At 43.4% G+C, this 18,163-nt stretch overlaps 1 protein-coding gene across 1 annotated transcript; it reads left to right on the top strand.

The window, feature by feature from the left end:
- Positions 1-1,675: 1,675 nt before the first annotated feature.
- Positions 1,676-3,045, top strand: LOC136471572 (uncharacterized). The gene has a single exon (XM_066469318.1). It carries the CDS (start codon positions 1,740-1,742, stop codon positions 2,775-2,777), a length of 1,038 nt encoding a protein of 345 aa, XP_066325415.1. The 5' UTR covers positions 1,676-1,739; the 3' UTR covers positions 2,778-3,045.
- The last annotated feature ends 15,118 nt before the right edge of the window (positions 3,046-18,163 follow it).

The raw sequence follows: 18,163 nt of genomic DNA, 5'->3' as shown, positions 1-18,163 counted from the left end.
CTGTTGCTGGGGCATGTAGGCCGGCCAAGAGGGAGAGAGATCTAGGAGAAGCCAAGTGGTTAGATTTAGGGAGAGAGACAGAGAGGTGTGAGTGAGAGATTATAAGAGATAAAAAGAAATGGCACATTTAGCTATGGATCCAAACAACACCAACTAATTTTTAGTTGGACTAATTTTTAGTCATAGTTAGCAACTAGCTCTAGTCAATCCGAACGAACCCTTACATACCAACTAAATTTTAGGTAAGCCATACTCAGATATACTACACTACTCTTTGCACATGGAAGAGAGAAGATAGAAAGTGATAGGTGGGAGTGTATTACGTCTTTTGTTGTTCTGGGTCAGCTTTATGCTAATTTAGCATCTTTGGTAACTAGTAAATTAACAACTAGTTAGAGTTGTACTAAATTTTAATCTAGGTATTAGGGAGTAAAATTTGGATAACTAGCAGTTTTTCTCGTATCCCAACATATATAAAAACAAGTATGGGAAATGGATGTAGGTGGCCTTTTATGTAGATGTGGAGTGGGGGAGAAAAGAGAAGAGAAGCTGTTTAAAGACAGCTTAAAGCAAGTATAATAAAAGATTGTTAGTAGGCCGAAGGCTAAGTTGGAGAGAGAGGAGGAGAAGAAGGGTGAACTGTAAGTTTATATTCAGCTGATGCAAAAGAATAAGAAACTTTGTGAGAGAAATAGTGGGCCATAGGCTCAAGAGGAGCGGATAAAGATGCTGTGGTCCTGTTCGCTTCTCTTATAATCCGTCTTTTTCAGCTTGTTTTTTTTTCCAGCTGAAACAGTGTTTTTCTCTCAAAACAAATCAGTCGGAATAGTATTTCGGTTTATTTTTTCAGTGAAGTGAACGAGGCCTGTAAGTATGTATATAAACAGAATGTACAACTAATATTTTTTGAGTGAGACATATGGTAGGCTGATAGATAGGCTGTAAATGTAAATTAAACCTGCACTATTAGCTTTGCTCTAATCAGCCTATCCAAATCTGTCGCCAATTCACACGAATTACGAATCTCGATCTTCGCATTTGAATAATGTTCGGCTACCGTTCATCAATGCTCGGGTACAAAGATCAATCCATGATGACGTCACTGCATACGCAAATTGAACTACCGGACGTAGGGAGGGCAGTTTATTTTCAACGGTGGTCGGTGGGTATAACTGGTTCTCTCGGTCACTGGGGACTCCTTTCTTGGAGACAGCTATTGTGAAATCATTTCTTGCATTAGCATTTATTATGAATTTATTTAGAGTTAGAGCGGAAGCTCCTAAAAAACTCCACCCAAATAGAACCTTAATATAATAATAACATATTTTCAAAAATCTCAAAGCACTTTGGATTAACAAAAAATACTGCTCATATTTGACTTTGCACAGTTTTTAATGCATATCATTGACCATTAGTTTTTTTTTTCTGAAATATATTCTTAAAAAAATTTAACTTTATGAGATTACAAATAATTTTCAACACAACTATAACATGAGGAAACCGCTAGAAAATATATGGGTCCTTGATTGCCATCCGAACTGTTTGCCTTCCCTGTGTACACTATTTGGGAAATTTGTGTTTCCTCCAATAGCCCGTTTGACTTTCAGCTCCCCGGTCACCTCATCACCACCTCATGCACTGTGGGTCCCGCAATTTGCCTACAAAGGCAGAAGCTGAGCCCCGCCCGGCATCGCGTCGCAGTCACCGGCTCACCGCGTTCCCCTCCCGAGCACGCAACCATGGCCCGCCCGTCGTCCACCGCCACGCTCCTCCTCCTCCTCGTCCTCTCCCTCCTCGCCGTCGCGCACTGCCGCACCGTCGCAATCGCAGCAGACCACGCCGCCGAGCCCGAATCAACCGCCGCCGTCGCCGTCAGCGACGAGAATGGGCTGTCGTCCAACCCCACGCTCCCCGCCGAGGCGGGCGCCAGCGCCACTGACGAGGAGGCCCTCCCGGTCCCGGCGGAGCAGCGGCATGATTTTGAATTCCTCCTCCTGCCGTCCCACCGGCTCCACCGCCACCGCCCTTGCAGCCTCCACCACCACCTCTGGTGGAAGCGTCACCACGGCGTCGACCGTGACGCGCCGCGCAGGTTCCATGACCATTATTCTGGCCACGGCGAGAAGCGCGAGGCGGTGAGCCACCTTGCCATCTTGCCCGCAGCCGCAGAGGAGGCCAGGGAGGCGGAGGAGGTGAAGCCCGTGGCCGAGCCGGACCCGGATCGTTCTCTCCCGGACAGTGACGGAGAGGGGGAGCTGGTGGGCAGGGAGCCGTCGTCGTTCGCCGACGCCGACGGGCACGACGACGAGCGCGCGACATCGGTCAGGGCGTGGAAGAAGGAGATGCTGCGGAGGTGGTTCCACTTCCACCACGGCATGCGCCGCCACCGTCTCCACCACGTCCACCACGACGAGGAGGGCCAGGAACTGGAGGAGGAGGAGGAGGAGGCTGCCCCAGAGGGCATGAACAGGAAGCGGTTCCACTTCGTCCACCATCAGCATCACGACGAAGAGGATGAGGAGAAGAATATGATGAGGAAGCGGCTCCGTGACGCTGAGCACGGCGAGGACAGCGACGAGGAGGATGAACAGGTGGAAGAGATGGTCCGGCGGTTCAGGAAGGCGATCATGAAGAGGAGGTTCGGCCACGGCCACGGCCGCCGCTTCTTCCACCACGACCACAGGCACCGCCATGCCGAGGAGGCCGAGAAGCAGGCGGGTGGAGATGAGCAGAGCGGTGTGTTGGCTTGGATCAAGGGCCTCATGAACCCGTTCTAGAGCTGTCTCGTTCGAGCGATCCGTCCACTCACGGTCATGGCTGCTTTGCTTCTGATTACCATCCGGCATCCTGCTGTGTTATACTACTAGTGTGTTTCTTCTATCCACGGTGTGTCGTCTTAATTATTACGCACTTGTATGACAGTACGTAGTACCTGCTTGTGTGCTTGACATGGTGTTGTTTCATGTGATTCTATGCACGCATATGCATTTTGTTTTTCCAGAGATCGTGATATATTCAATAATACGCAGTGGTTTTAGTTGTTTATTGCTGCGAGTTTTGAATTTTGAAACCCCATCTCCTGTCAACTCTCTGATGCTTCTTGATGTTTGCTGCTACGTACCAGCGCTTCGACATGCCTAATTACCGCTTTAGCATACCACTGGCCAATGAACTAAGAGAGTTGTTATATTTCAGGTGCCTCTTCATTTTCAGGCAACAATATTTGACAAATAATTAAAAGGATAATTCATATATGTTTTTCTATAATTAAACAATGGCTAAATTACATGTTACTAAACAAACTCTCTTTTATTTGGGCTTTTTCATTTCTCGATAAGTCAAACACTTTTAATTTTAATCAAATATATAAATAAGAAATTATTATTATTATTTTTATGCAAAATAAATATTATTAGATTAATTATTGAATATACTTTATAATAAATTTATTAAATATACAAATGTTGCTAATATTTTTTATAAATCTAGTTAAATTTTAAAAAGTTTGATATGAAAAAAATGAAAACGACACTGATTTTGAGACGGATACTAGTTCATATGCCTACGACACTTGCCTTCAGATTTGATAGTGTCCGCACAAGTGAGATGGGCGCCTTCCTCAGACTCTTTTGCCTTTCAATTGGGAGCAAGCATGCTTGGAGGGGTTTTAATTTCAAAGAGGAGTGTTTCCGAAGTGGAGTACAATAACATCGTGCTCGTGATTCGGGATCGCTTGTCATCGATGGCCAGGCCACCAAGTCGGTGCCGTACAGCAGTGCTCCAAGTCCCCAACGATCACGACATGTGCCGCTGATGGAGGACTTCTCCGTTTATTATATCTATTTATTACATCAGTATATATGGAACGTATCATCATGCACTCAATCTTCACATGCGTGGTGGTTTGACGCCCCATGCTTCATCGATCATCAGTGCATATCCCTGTTCTAGTGCCGTACGTCACTGCATGCGCAATTTGAGCTCGACAAAACAACTAATCAATTTGATTCTGATCTGTGACCGTATGTACGACACTACGCTAGATTCTTACACCAGGAGGGGGCATTTTTACTATAGAGGCGGCTGGAGTTGGGGGCGTCCCTACAGTGGGCGTCCTCGGGCCCTAGCAGCCCAGTCGCCCCTACAGATAGCACTGTAGGGGCGGCTGGTAACCTGAGCCGCCCCTACAGTTGGAGTTGATCTGTAGGGGCGGCTCAATCACCAGCCGCTCTTGCTGTGCCCATTTGTTTTTTTTCAAATTTCAAAATTTGAAAGGTTCAAATTTAGTCAAATGACAAGATAACCAAAATAAAAGTTGTAGATATTGATGAGTTGAACAACTTTTGTATTCATCACTTTTACATCTGAAATCATTTAGGGTTTTAAATTTTGGTTTGAACTTGTCAAATTTCAAATTTTAAAATATGTAAAACATTGTCACATCCAAGTTTGATCAAACTTAAATGCTGAAGCGTGATTTTAGAAATTTTTAGAAAAAAAACATCACATTTGGAGTTAGTACGAGGGAGAATAACTAGTTACAAAGTTTACCCACAGATTAAAAAGAGAAATCACACTGTTCTAGATGATCCTTACATGATCATAGTGAACAGTGTGATTTCTTTTTTTAATCTGTGGGTCAACTTTGTAACTAGTTTTTCTTCCTCATACTAACTCCAAATCTGATGATTTTTTCCCTAAAATTTTTTTAAATCATTCTCTATCAATTTATTGTGTTGGTTTTGTCAATATATACATATGAAAAGTTTAAGCAATTTAAAATTTGAATTTCAAAAAAATACAACTTCAGACAAGATTTTGGTACCCCAAATGATTTCAGCTGAAAAAGTGATAAATACCAAAGTTGAATAACTCATCAAGATTTATAACTTTTGTATTGGTTATTTCTTCAATGACAAAGTGGTAATGACATTGTTCACAAATGTGACACATCTCCCATAAGGTTTTATAAACTATATGAGACATGTGTAAGATTAGTGAACAATGTGTGCTAAGAATTTGTCAAATGAAGAAAATGACCAAAATAAAAGTTGTAGATATTCATGAGTTGAACAACTTTGGTATTCATCACTTTTTATGTTGAAATCAATTTGGGTCTCAAATTTTGGTTCGAACTTGTCGTTTTTCAAAATTTCAAATTTGAAATGTTCAAATTTTGTCAAATGACAAGATGACTAAAATAAAAGTTGTAGATATTAATGAGTTGAACAACTTTGGTATTCATCACTTTTTACGTTGAAATCATTTTGGGTCTCAAATTTTGGTTCGAACTTGTCATTTTTTAAAATTTCAAATTTGAAAGATTCAAATTTTGTCCAATAACAAGATGACCAAAATAAAAGTTGTAGATCTTGATGAGTTGAACAACTTTTGTATTCATCACTTTTACATCTGAAATCATTTAGGGTTTTAAATTTTGGTTTGAACTTGTCAAATTTTAAATTTCAAATTTTAAAATATGTAAAACATTGTCACATCCAAGTTTGATCAAACTTAAATGCTGAAGCATGATTTTAGAAATTTTTAGGAAAAAAAACCATCACATTTGGAGTTAGTACGAGGGAGAACATCTAGTTACAAAGTTTACCTACAGATTAAAAAGAGAAATCACACTGTTCTAGATGATCCTTACATGATCATAATGAACAGTATGATTTCTTTTTTTAATCTATGAGTCAACTTTGTAACTAGTTTTTCTTTCTCATACTAACTCCAAATCTAATGATTTTTCCTAAAATTTTCTAAAATCATTCTATATCAATTTATTTTGTTGGTTTTGTCAATATATACATATGAAAAGTTTGAGCAATTTAAAATTTGAATTTCAAAAAAATACAACTTCAGACAAGATTTTGGTACCCCAAATGATTTCAGCTGAAAAAGTGATAAATACCAGAGTTGAATAACTCATCAAGAGCTACAACTTTTGTATTGGTCATTTCTTCATATGACAAAGTGGCAATGACATTGTTCACAAATGTGACACATCTCTTATAAGGTTTTAAAAACTATATGAGACATGTGTAAGATTAGTGAACAATATATACTAAGAATTTATCAAATGAAGAAATGACCAAAATAAAAGTTGTAGATATTCATGAGTTGAACAACTTTGGTATTCATCACTTTTTATGTTGAAATCAATTTGGGTCTCAAATTTTGGTTCGAACTTGTCGTTTTTCAAAATTTCAAATTTAAAAGGTTCAAATTTTGTCAAATGATAAGATGACTAAAATAAAAGTTGTAGATATTAATGAGTTCAACAACTTTGGTATTCATCACTTTTTATGTTGAAATCATTTTGGGTCTCAAATTTTGGTTCGAACTTGTCATTTTTTAAAATTTCAAATTTGAAAGGTTCAAATTTTGTCAAATGACAAGATGACCAAAATAAAAGTTGTAGATCTTCATGACCTCTACAACTTTGATGTTTATCAAATTTTCATTTGAGATCATTTGGTGTCTCAAAATTATTTTAGTAGTTTTGATTTTAATTTTTTAAAATTTAAAATTTTTCCCCATTTTTAAAGGTTCAATTTTGTAATTTTAAACTGTTGTAGTTGTTTTAGTTATTGTATATGTAAATATATCTATAAAAAATAATTATAAATTTTTGTCATCCACTTCTGAAAGGTGCTGTTGGATCTGCTGAAAGTTGTCATCCACTTCTTTTCCTCAAACAAGAACTTTAAGAGCTGTGAAGGAGTACTGAATCAAGTTAACAACCTCTTAACCAAGTCTAAGCTAAAGATTGAGGAGGAATTCAGGCAGTTAATGAGTACTTACAGGTAAAATTTACATGTACTTTGTTGAAGAGTCATCCACTTCTTTTCCTTGAACAAGAACTTTAATGTGTCTGCTTCTGAACCAAGTTCATTGTTGATCCTTATAATTGGTAGGGCATTACGTCATGTATTTTCTAGAGGTCTTCCAGTAATAATTTATCAATTATTTTGATGGCTGTTCAAATCTCTTATTATCAAAGCAGGAAGCTTTGGGCGCCGCTCAGGGTGGCCACATCGCCCCGATTTTCCCTGGCCGTCCGATTCAGCCATCGACCATCCGTGTTGGCTCCGCCCCCCGCTACAGTTCACCGCCCCCGCAACGAAATCCTCCCCGTCTCTCCCCAACCCCAACGGCCTCGTCCTCTCCGCTCTCTCTCTCTCTCGCTCTCTCGGTCCATACCACCATGGCCACAGTGCACGGAGCGCACGCCCAGGCTGGCGCAGCTGCGGCCACCCTCCTCCTCCCCCTCCCCCCACCCGACCCACCCCACGGCATGCCCTCCCCCCTCTCCTCTCTCTCCCGGTGTGATCAGGGTGACGACAGCCAGTGCGTGCAGCTGGCCCGACGCGGGCCACTGTCGCCGGCACTTCCGTGGAAGCCCTGGCCACTGGCCTCTACTGCCCGATCGCTACGCAGGTTAAGGTTCGATCTCTCCCTTCCCCCCCTCCCCTTCCCTCGTCGAGCGCCGGGGACGAATGTCGATGTAGCCTTCTCGGCTCGATCTTCCTTGCCGACGGAGGCCCAAACCGGCAGATCTGCCGGATCCGGTGCCTCCATGGTCGGATCCATCTGTCCTCCCGTCTGATCTGTGTAGGCAGGAACCTTCTGGACACCATGGCCATTGCTGCCATGGTGGAGGACCATGCCCCAATGACAGCGCTGCCCGCTGGCTCCTGCGCGTCTTGTCCCGGTGCTCTGCTTCTCTCTGCTCTATTGTGACGCTATAGCCAGCTCTGCATGCCTACTGCGAGCGATCCGCGGTGGTGGCACGCCCCTAGGCGGCGTGCCGCCGTGGGTGGGGCCCGGTGGCCTCCTTCCTCTCCCCCATCCTCCGCATGGCCTCCTCAATGCCTCCTCCAGTCAGGGAGCGTGCGCTCCTTTGGTCGGCGAAACCCTAGGTACGGCCCAAACCCTAAGCTACACCGTGCGCTCTCTCCCCTTCTCCCTCCCCTTCCTCACTACGGGGATCGTACCCGTGCCCCCTGGCTGCAGCGAGCGAGGTTGCCCGGTGTCCATCGTGTCCTGTTGTTCTCCTATGCAGAACTGATATCCTTACCTGTACATTGATGACTATTTGTTTCATTCATGTCATCTACTGAGGCTTGGGGAATGTGCTATGATGATTCTTTAAAGACTAAGACAATGGAATTGTGCAGTGATGATTTTATAATTATTTCATTCTTCCATGGATCTTGCTATTTTTGGTGCCTTCGTCGTGACTATGTCGTTATATTACTTGCACATTTTTTCCATTTGTTAGTCAGTATACAGCCATTATCAATGATGTCTTTGCTTCATACGATTTATCGGTTGTTCTATTACTGAGCACACAACCCATTGCCGATGATGTATTAGCAGTTGGCCTTACTAGGAACGTAGTTTATTATTTGGTGAGCTGCAATATCTGTGTGCTGCGACGCCTCTTAGGGTGCCTCCGACGGTTGTGACCGTGGTGCCCCCTCTGTTGCATTCGTTTCTTGCCGTCTCCTAGGTGAAGCAAGACCATCCCTCTACTCTGTATTGATCCCATTGCGGTCTCCTCTATGTGCCTCTTCTGGATTATAAGTGTGTGACTATGCTGTTGTTTTATTTATTTAAGTCTGAGCATATGCCATTGCTGATGATGTGATGATGACTGTGAGGTGCTTTTAGTATACCTGAACATATTATTGTGCCTTTGCTATTTTGCATTTTGGTTGGTTGAACATATGTCGATGCTGATGATGCTGCAAACAAATGCCTTTAGCTGAAATATACGATGTGATTTTTTCTAACATGTAAGGCCTACAAGAAGCGGTCATGATTATCACTCTTTTATGATTTTTTGCTTTGTCATTGCGAGTGAGGTATTCATATAGGTCAAACCTAGAAATATTTACGTGCCGTTGCTATTTTGCAGATTTTTCCTGCACATGTCGCTGCCGGTGTTGCTTGACACCAAATATCTTCTTCTCAGCTATACCATTTGAGAGTATGCAGTCATAACTGTGCTATGATGTACCATAGAACTCATGTTTCCATTCATTTGCAGGCCTGTTCCTATGGTTGGCTTGGTTCCTTTGGGTTACAAGTACAGGGCGCTCGGATGTAGAACCTATCTCTACACATCTACGAGCTTGGTAAGTGGTAGGAGATACAATATGATTGTGGGGTGTTTTTATATGTCCATTTCTATGATAGGGTCTGAGTATTGCTTAATGTGTCCAGATTCTTGCCGTGGTCGCCTCCATGGCCATTTGGCTATGCTTCATGGCCTCCCTCATCCTCCAGCATAACCCTAATGTCTCTTCTGACTTCTACCCTTCAGCCACCAGATTAGTCCCCCTCAACTGTCACATCAGCACCTCCATTTTGGGTTTTCTCTGAGTGGTGTGCCATATTTTAAAGTTCATGCAAGTGCCAGACTCCAACGATGTGGTGCTGCCATGCTGGTTGAGTTCTTCGTGTCGTGGTGCGGCCTTTGCAATCAGCTAGTGCCTGGCCGTGATTAGATCATCGGGTATACATTAGGATGATGCAGCAGCTTCGTCACGCCAGAAAAAAAAAACTGCCCAGCCATGTTCTTTCATTTTGCACACTTATACTTCACGCTGTACAGTATGGAAAGATATAAGGTTAGCACATACAGTTGCGCAGTTGGAAAGATATAAGGTTAGCACATACAATTGCCATGTTGATGGACAACCAGTTTAAAGTGATATCTGAATATCTTATGCTCTTTGTGAATTATGACTTGTGATGATGTTCTAAATAATGGTCTTGTGTTTGTGGATGTATATATGTATATTTGTGGCGGTCATATTCGAATTTGAATTATATATATGTGGTCAGATTTGAATTTAAATTATTTTTTACTAAAAATCCACTGTAGGGGCGATTCTTGATTGAACAGCCCTTATAAATACACACAGCAGGGGCGGCTGGTGATACAGTCGCCCTTACAAAAGTCCACTACAGGGGCGACTGATATTATCAGCCATCCCTACAGAGGTCACTGCAGGAGCGGCTGAAAACACCAGCCGCCCCTATAGAGGACACTGCAGGGGCGGTCAGGAAGCCGCCCCTACAGAGGCACCCTCTATAGGAACACCCTGAGAAGGGCGGCTGGCGCAGCCGCCCCTGCAGAGGCTCTAGAGCCACCCCTACAGTTAACTTCTGTAGTAGTGCGACGAGAAAACTTTGTCGTTGAGTATTTGAAAGATGCAACATGCTTAGGTCACGCAAAAGAATACTGAAGCTTGTACCACTGTTATTTGCGATTAATTAAACATTGAAGCAGTTGATACTTTCTTATATTTTCTTTATCCAAAAAAAAACTAACCAATCACGATGAGCATTGAGCCTATACTACATACAAGATAAAAATTGCCACCAGACTGAGATATGCTTCATTATCGATGAAGCGGTGGAGGCTGAAATTACTAGAGTGAAGAGTGATTCACATGAAGAGAGAACATATATATGCATGGTAGTGCCCATGAACTTCCACATGAAGAGAGTTGTTTAAGGTTTGGAACGCCTGTGTGCGTGTGTGCAACATATACTTGCTTAGAAATGTAATAACTTTTCTGAGTAATATAAAGGTTCATCGCAAAAAAGACCAATAAATAAATGCAATAATCTAATTAACTATTTAGATTTATAGAAAGGTCTGTTTGAATGTCATCTCACCACCCCACTTCCTTTCCTAGAATATAATCCTAGCCTTTTCAGCCCATCCTAGCAGCATACTGCATACTTCTCTCTCGTCCCGCATCAACACCACCAGAAACCATCAAGTTTAATTTGTTGGGGGAAAAGTAGCAAACTAGGAGTATAGGAGCAAAATGCCAAAAATCAAATGTGTCCTATAATATCTCCTATGGTCGGCTTGTGTTCTTCCCAGTGCAGTTAATACAGGTTCTTTTTCTTGAAAAAAGAGTTTATCCTCCTATAGAATTTTAGAGAGCTCTTAACATTTAAATCACATCATAAATTCAAGAACTTTGGAACTATGTTAAGGACAAAATATATTTTTTTGAGGGGAATAGGAGGAGTCAGGCCCCTACCAGGAATTTATTATTAAAATCAAAAGAGTTTTTACAAATGGAAAACCAAAAAAAATTACAACAATTGACCTAGCTGAAGGACTGAGACGACGACAAAGAGGGATGAATGGGATCCAATCAAAATTCTTTTCAAGAATTGGCCTATATCCTAAAACAAATCCAAAACACTTTGCTTCTACAAATCTAGGTCACACATGCCAACAAGTGACAAGATAACCTTAGAGTTGATCAGAGATGGCTCAAAAACATCGTGGAAGCAACACAAACAAGAAACAATGCAAAAGACAATTTCTCTGAGAAACCTAGCTAGGCCTAGATTGGAACCCAGCTTAGCCTATATGAACCCAGCTAATCCTGTTTTCAAACCTGCATAGGCCAGTTTTGAAACCTAGCTAAGCATGTTTTTGCATATTTCAGCCCAAGAATGTTTGAAGAAGGTCAAAACCTAAGGAAATGAACTCCAAATGACACAAAATTTTGTACACTTTTCCCCTAGAACATAGTGAAGGTAGATCTTGCCCAAACTTGGTCATCAGATTTGTATTTATGCTCTCAAATTGAGATTTTCACATTTTTCTTGAGAAGGAGGTTTCAAGGGTGCTCATCATAAGAATTTAGATGGAGGCAAAGCCTAAATATGTTTCCAAAACCTCATAGCACCTAGGTAGCGAGGAAGATGACCATGAAAACTCAGCTCTAAAGATTCTCAAAAAATTCACCAAAAGAAGGTTGAGAAGAGGGGTTTTGGGGCTTGGAACCAAAGAGATAGAAGTTGGCTCCAGGACATGATTTGGTTAAGTTCCAAGGGTCCCAAAGACATCCAAAAATGTGCCAAAAGATCAGACTAAGCAGCAGCAAGAACAACTTCCAAAAAATGACCACTAAAATCACTAAAAAGGAGAAAATGGAGGAGAGAATAGATGAATTCAAAATTTCATCAAACTTTTAATCAATTAACCATGAATTCATCTATACATAAGACTAGCCTCTTCCCAAACATCCTCCCACTTCAGTTGAGAAACTAACCTAAGAGGCAATCACTCTTCTATAGCCTAATCTCTCTAAAACCATGAAGCTCTGTAGCCTAAAGGGCAAAAGGATGTCTGTCTTGGGCAGCCACATCTCTTATTTATGGGGCTATTACACAATTCCAAGAGTGTCTATAGGTTTAGAATTGAACCACCTAGCCACCGAGGGTGAAATGGTCCTATTTGAGTTCCATGCATTAGACAACCATGTGCCCTTCATGAAGTTACTTTGCCTCAATGCAAGCTCTCCTATGATGCCACATGTTGCCCTAAGCCTCTTCTAGGTTTTGAGGCAGAAACTGCAAAACAATTGTGCCTATGGTTTTGAGTCCCAAACAGCCAAAGCCTCAAAGTCGCGTAGCCGTTATGCATAGCCTCCAATGTCTGCACTAAAAGGATCCAAATGGCTTAAGGGGGTGAATAGCCTATAACAATTTCTCTACAAATACAAAAACACTAGAGCAACGTGGTTAGTAAAATAGCAAGCCCTAAAAGCCACTACTTGCAGTAGCTCTATTTCACTTAAGCAAGTTATGAATGCAATGAACAAGTATGAAGCTTTATACCGAACCAGGCAAGAGGGGGACAATCAATTTATCCTAGAGGTCCAGTTGCTTGCCGGTAACCTACATTCTCGTTGTGGCGAGTCTTAATGTGGTAATTCATGCGCTAACTAGTGACTCAAGCAAGATCCACAGCATGGGTTCTGCAAGAATCAAACACAAGAATCAAACACAAGAAGCACTCCAACTAGCCACGAGCATTCCACTAGAGTTGCTCTTCACAATCTCCTCTAGGGATGAGCACAAGAGCCCCTTACAATTGCTTGATCCGAGGCGGCAACAATCACCACAAGCCCCTCAACGATCCTTCAAGCTCCAAGCCAGCTAGGTGAGGCAATCACCAAGAGTAACAAGAACAATCAATGCCGCCACGCTCAACTAGTGCCATGAGAAGCAAATCGATGATGCAAATGCACTAGAGCCTCTCCAATCTCACCCCAATGTGATTCAATGCAACTCAAGCTCTCAAGGATGTGGGCATCAGCTTGGGGTTGCAAGAGCATGGCCAAGCCCGACCACAAGTCCTATTTATAGCCCCACACCAAGAGCCAACCATTACCCTCTTCAAACAGCCGTTGTGGGCTCATCGGAGACATTCAGTGGTGCACCGAAGTTCACACCAGAGGGCTCCAATGACTAGTTTTCAATGGCTCAAAAACTAGTCATTGCCTTGTACGGGTACTCCGATGATGAGTCCAATGAAGCACTGGATAGCTCTAGTGAACTCTGGCTGCCAAACCTTGAAAGCAGGCTCTTTGAACTAAAGGTCCATTGCCACCTCCGGTGATGCACGGGATGACTCTGGTGAACATTAGTGCTCAAAGTCCCATTTTACACCCTCTCTTGTAGAACAATTCGGTGGAACCTCCGGTGAGGCCACCAGACGTCTCTGGTGAGGATTTTTGAGCAACCCCACACTCAGTTAAGTTCACACCAAATAGCAATGTGAAGCACTCCAGTGGGGCACCAAAATGCAAGGTGTTGGCGCCTGAAAATGACTCAAGTCAACGCACAGGTCTAGCACTCCGGTGGCACCACTGGTGTAGCACTAGAGCACTCTGGTGAGTGCAATGTAGCACCACCGAGTGCTTTTTGTTCCCCTCTTAGCAAGCATGTCCACTCTCAATTGTTTTGCCCAACATCTAAGGACTGAGTTAGTATTTTTCATATTGCATTTTCGCTTGCTACTCACCACATCACTAGGTCTAATGTATATGCATGTAAATCAACACATAGTGGCACTAGATAACCATATTCGCATTCACTACTACAGAAGTTAACTGTAGGGGCAGCTCTAAAGCCTTTGTAGGGGTGGCTGCGCTAGCCGCCCTTCCCAGGGTGTTCCTACAAAGGGTGCCTCTGTAGGGGCGGTTTCCTGACCGCCCCTGTAGTGCCCTCTGTAGGAGCGGTTGGTGTTTTTAGCCGCCCCTACAGTGCCCTCTGTAAGGGCGGCTGGTAATATCAGCCGCCCCTATAGTGGACTTCTGTAAGGATGGCTGTATCACCAGCCGCCCCTACTATGTGTATTTGTAAGGGCGGTTCAATCAAGAACCGCCCCTACAGTGGATTTTCCAGCAAAAAAAAATTCAAATTCAAATCTAACCATATATATATATATATAATTCAAATTCGAATCTGACTGCCACAAATATACATATATACATCCACAAACATAAGACCATTATTTAGAACATCATCACAAGTCATAATTCACAAGTCCATCATGCAAAACAAAGTTCAAACCGTTCCAAAGTCTGATCCAAACCATACCACAAGTCCACATTGTCATCAACAACCTAGGGCTAGCCTATCAGTCTCCCAAAGGTGTTGGTATAAAGGATTACTACCTAAGTTGGAAAGAAGATGATGGTAAGTGCCTTTATGGTACATAATTTGGTCCATTATAAAGTTGCAACGTCGCTGCATGCTTCTCTGTGGCTTTGATGAATTTGTCCATCTCATCATGGAAAAGAGCGTCGTGTCTTAATGAACCATACATCCAAGAGTTCCTGTAGTCCATCTTATAGAAACAAAACAACCAAAGAAAGAATATTACTCGAGAATAATTGTATATACCTGAGACACGCACCATGGTAGTAGAGGATAGTTAATCAATTGACTATTAATGCATAAATATTTTAAAATATAAATTAATTGGTTCAAATAAATAATTTCAAAGAAAACAATTAGCAACATTTAATATTTCATCCACTACCTTTCATACAAACTCCATTTCAATTTCATGGTAGAGGATAATTAATTAATGGCCTATTTATCCATAACTAATTAAAAACACACATTATAGAAAGGAATCAAAATAAATATTAAATGATAATTAGTAGCCATGGTAGATGATATTTTACACATTAGCAATAATTAAAATCTTACACATTCACCTACATGCAAACCCTAGTCACATAAAAAAAATTGAAAAAGAAAAAAAAACAAAATCCTAGATCTAGATCTAGATATAGGGTTTCATGACACATGCATCAAACTTCACTAATACTACACTAAAATCAACAAAGATGTAGTAACAAAGGGTGCAATCTTACTTCCCTACCTAATTTACCCTAATATAGTGAAAATTAGGATCCAATTTCACTCATAACTAGCTCAAGCTCCATGGAAGAGAGAGAAAACCAAAAATCAAATTACTCACTAACCAACGAATTAAACTTAAAATAAAGAGTTGGAGAAGCATTTTCTTACCTTTTAGAGCATCTCCACCAAAGGATTTGAGATCAAAACCTCCCCTCTTAGTAGAGCAATTTTTAGGAGGAGCCTAAGGCCTCCCAACTTTTTTTAGAAGAGTGTCCCGAGGTGAAAGAAGGGGTGACTGCTATTTATTCGTGCGCCATCAGTAGGGGCGGCTGGTGATTCAGCCGTCCCTACAGTTAAACAGCAGGGGCGGCTGGTGGCAGCCGCCCCTACAAATGGGCACTGTAGGGGCGGCTGGTGATTGAGCCGCCCCAATAGATCAGCCCCAACTGTAGGGGTGGCTTAGGTTACCAGCCGCCCCTACAGTGCCATATGTAGGGGCGGCTGGGCTGCTGGGGCCCGAGGACGCCCACTTTAGGGGTGCCCCCAACCCCAGTCGCCCCTACAGTAAAAAAGGCCTCGTTCCTACTGTGCGAATGTGGCGTAGTGATTAGAGCTCTCCTCTTAATAATTGAGAAAAGAGGGAAGGGAGAAAGAGGCATCCAGGACCAACAAAGGAAAAATGAGTCACTTACATGTGGGTCCCACGTGTGAAGGAAGGTAAAAGGGTATGTATTTTTTTTTCAATGTGATGTAACACCCATCTCTCAACATCAGAAATGATGTTTTCTCATCCCCTATAGAAATCATTTGTGGAACAGAATATTTGGACAAGCACCATTAATTAGCCATGCAAGCAAGCATGACATTGGCATTGATAACTTGGCTTCGAAGGAACAACTAATAAATTAACAAGAACGTAGCCACTCGCGTACTACCACGCACCTTGGCCAATAAACTTGTTTCTTCGTCTAATTTTCGTTGGTCCGATGAATGAACGAAGGTGTAGCGGTAGATACTTGTATAAAGAAACCGATGATTAGGCCGGCCGGCCGGTCGCTGTCGTCGGCACCTGCTTAGTCGTTAATCACGTTATTATATACGTACTATATTAGTCATCAATGGATACGGTGACGAAGTGACGAGCACACAGACAGTGCACTAGCTGCAGCCTGCCGGGTTCCAGTTTTCCACAGGTGAAGGCCGTATGTGGTGATGAGGGCATGCTCTAGCGGTATGTACTTCTATTCTGTAGTACAGTCAGTGCCTAGTAGTTGGCGTGTGTTTTTTTTAAAAAAAAAGGATTGGGGTGGAGATCGAAAAGGAATCGGCAATTGTTGCAACCAGTTTTTTTTTTAAGTGGAACTGTTGCAGCCAGTAAGCAAGCCGTTTGACTTTGACCCATCCTGCAACCGAGTCGCGAAACTAGGCCCACGTATGTATGTGGGACCCACACTGCCTCCCTGCTCCCTCCAGGCCTCAGCTCGGTCCTCTTCTTCTCTGCATCCTTATCCAGTCCACCATCGCATTCCATATTTCCATTCCCCGTGGCTGGAAGGAACTGCCGCAAGCACGCCTACCATGGCCCTGGGCGTGTCGGCCACCATGGCCTTCCTCCTCCTCCTCCTCTCCTACCTCATCGTCGTCTCTCACTGTGACGCCCTCCAAGCCGACTCCGCCACGAACGCCTCGTCCTCGTACAGCGCCGTCGTCCCCGCCAAGGTGCACGCAGTTCAGGAGGATGCGGAGGGACTCCTCCGCCTGCCATCCAGCGTTGCGGAGCCAGACCCGGATCGGTCGCCAGTGGAGCCCGTTGCGGAGCCAGATCCAGATCGGTCGCCGGTGGAGTCCGTCGCGGAGCCAGACCCAGATCGATCGCCGGTGGAGCCCGTTGCGGAGCCAGACCCGGATCGGTCGCACCCGGACAGTGACGAAGACAAGGACGAGGATGAGGAGGAAAAGGAGAAGGCAAACAAGAAGAAAGAGGGGAAGAAGAAAACAAAGAAGCACCACGACGGCGACAACAAGGGGAAGAAGGAGAAGCAGGCAAAGAAGCACCTCCGGCAAAGCGATGACGAGGACAAGGAGGAGGAGAACACGAAGAAGCGCATCCACGGTCGTCACCACCACGTCGAGGACGAATCGGTGAAGAAGAAGAAGAACAAGCTGTCGCATCAGATCAAGAACAACAACAAGGACGATGATGACGAGGAGGAGGGAAACATGGCGAAGCGGTGGAGGAAGGCCATCAAGAAAAGGTTTGGCCATGGCCACCGCTCCCAACGCGAGGAGGCCGAGAAGGAGAAGGTGATGAACAACTAGTTCTGTGTCAGCCACTGAGCCACGTACGTACTCGGCCAGCTAGCTAGCTCTGGTGGTCAGGTGGTGCTGCCCTCGGTTTGCTTTATGTCAGTATCATGCTTCTTCTCCCTTCAGCTTACAGTCGTTGTATGTGTCTGTCTCTCTAGCCTACTGTTGTAGATCGTTGTACGGTTGTAGGTGTGTCTCTAGGCTCTAGCCATGGATGTTCAACCTATTGTTGTATGTTTCGATCTGCTTGCTTTGAGAAGTACTGTGTGTTGATCATGTGAAGTGGATATGTTGTCGTGCAAATAAAGTCAACAGAGCTAGCTTGATTTGGTCCTTTTGCTTTCTGATAACCTGTCAGCATAATCAAGCAGATCTTCTCACGCCAAATACTGACTGCCGGCTTCGGCTTATGCCGGCTTCTTTGACACGGCTTATGCCGGCTTCGGCTTCATCTATTTTACGCAAATTGAGGCACTGTAGCGTGAAGCCGTTTTGTAAGCCGGGGTTAAAATAAACTAGAAGCCGGGAAAAGCCAGTTTTTCTGGTTTCACCGGCTTTGGCTTCAGCGGTGAAGCCGTTTTGGATGAGCCGTGCCAAAGGGGGCTTTAGTCTTCCCATACCGCTGGCTCGTCTTCAAATCTACAAT

This window comes from Miscanthus floridulus, chromosome 8 (assembly GCF_019320115.1).
Source record: "Miscanthus floridulus cultivar M001 chromosome 8, ASM1932011v1, whole genome shotgun sequence".
Classification (NCBI taxonomy): domain Eukaryota; kingdom Viridiplantae; phylum Streptophyta; class Magnoliopsida; order Poales; family Poaceae; genus Miscanthus; species Miscanthus floridulus.
Note: the sequence above shows the minus strand (reverse complement) of the source record. Positions and strands in the feature narration are given on the sequence as shown.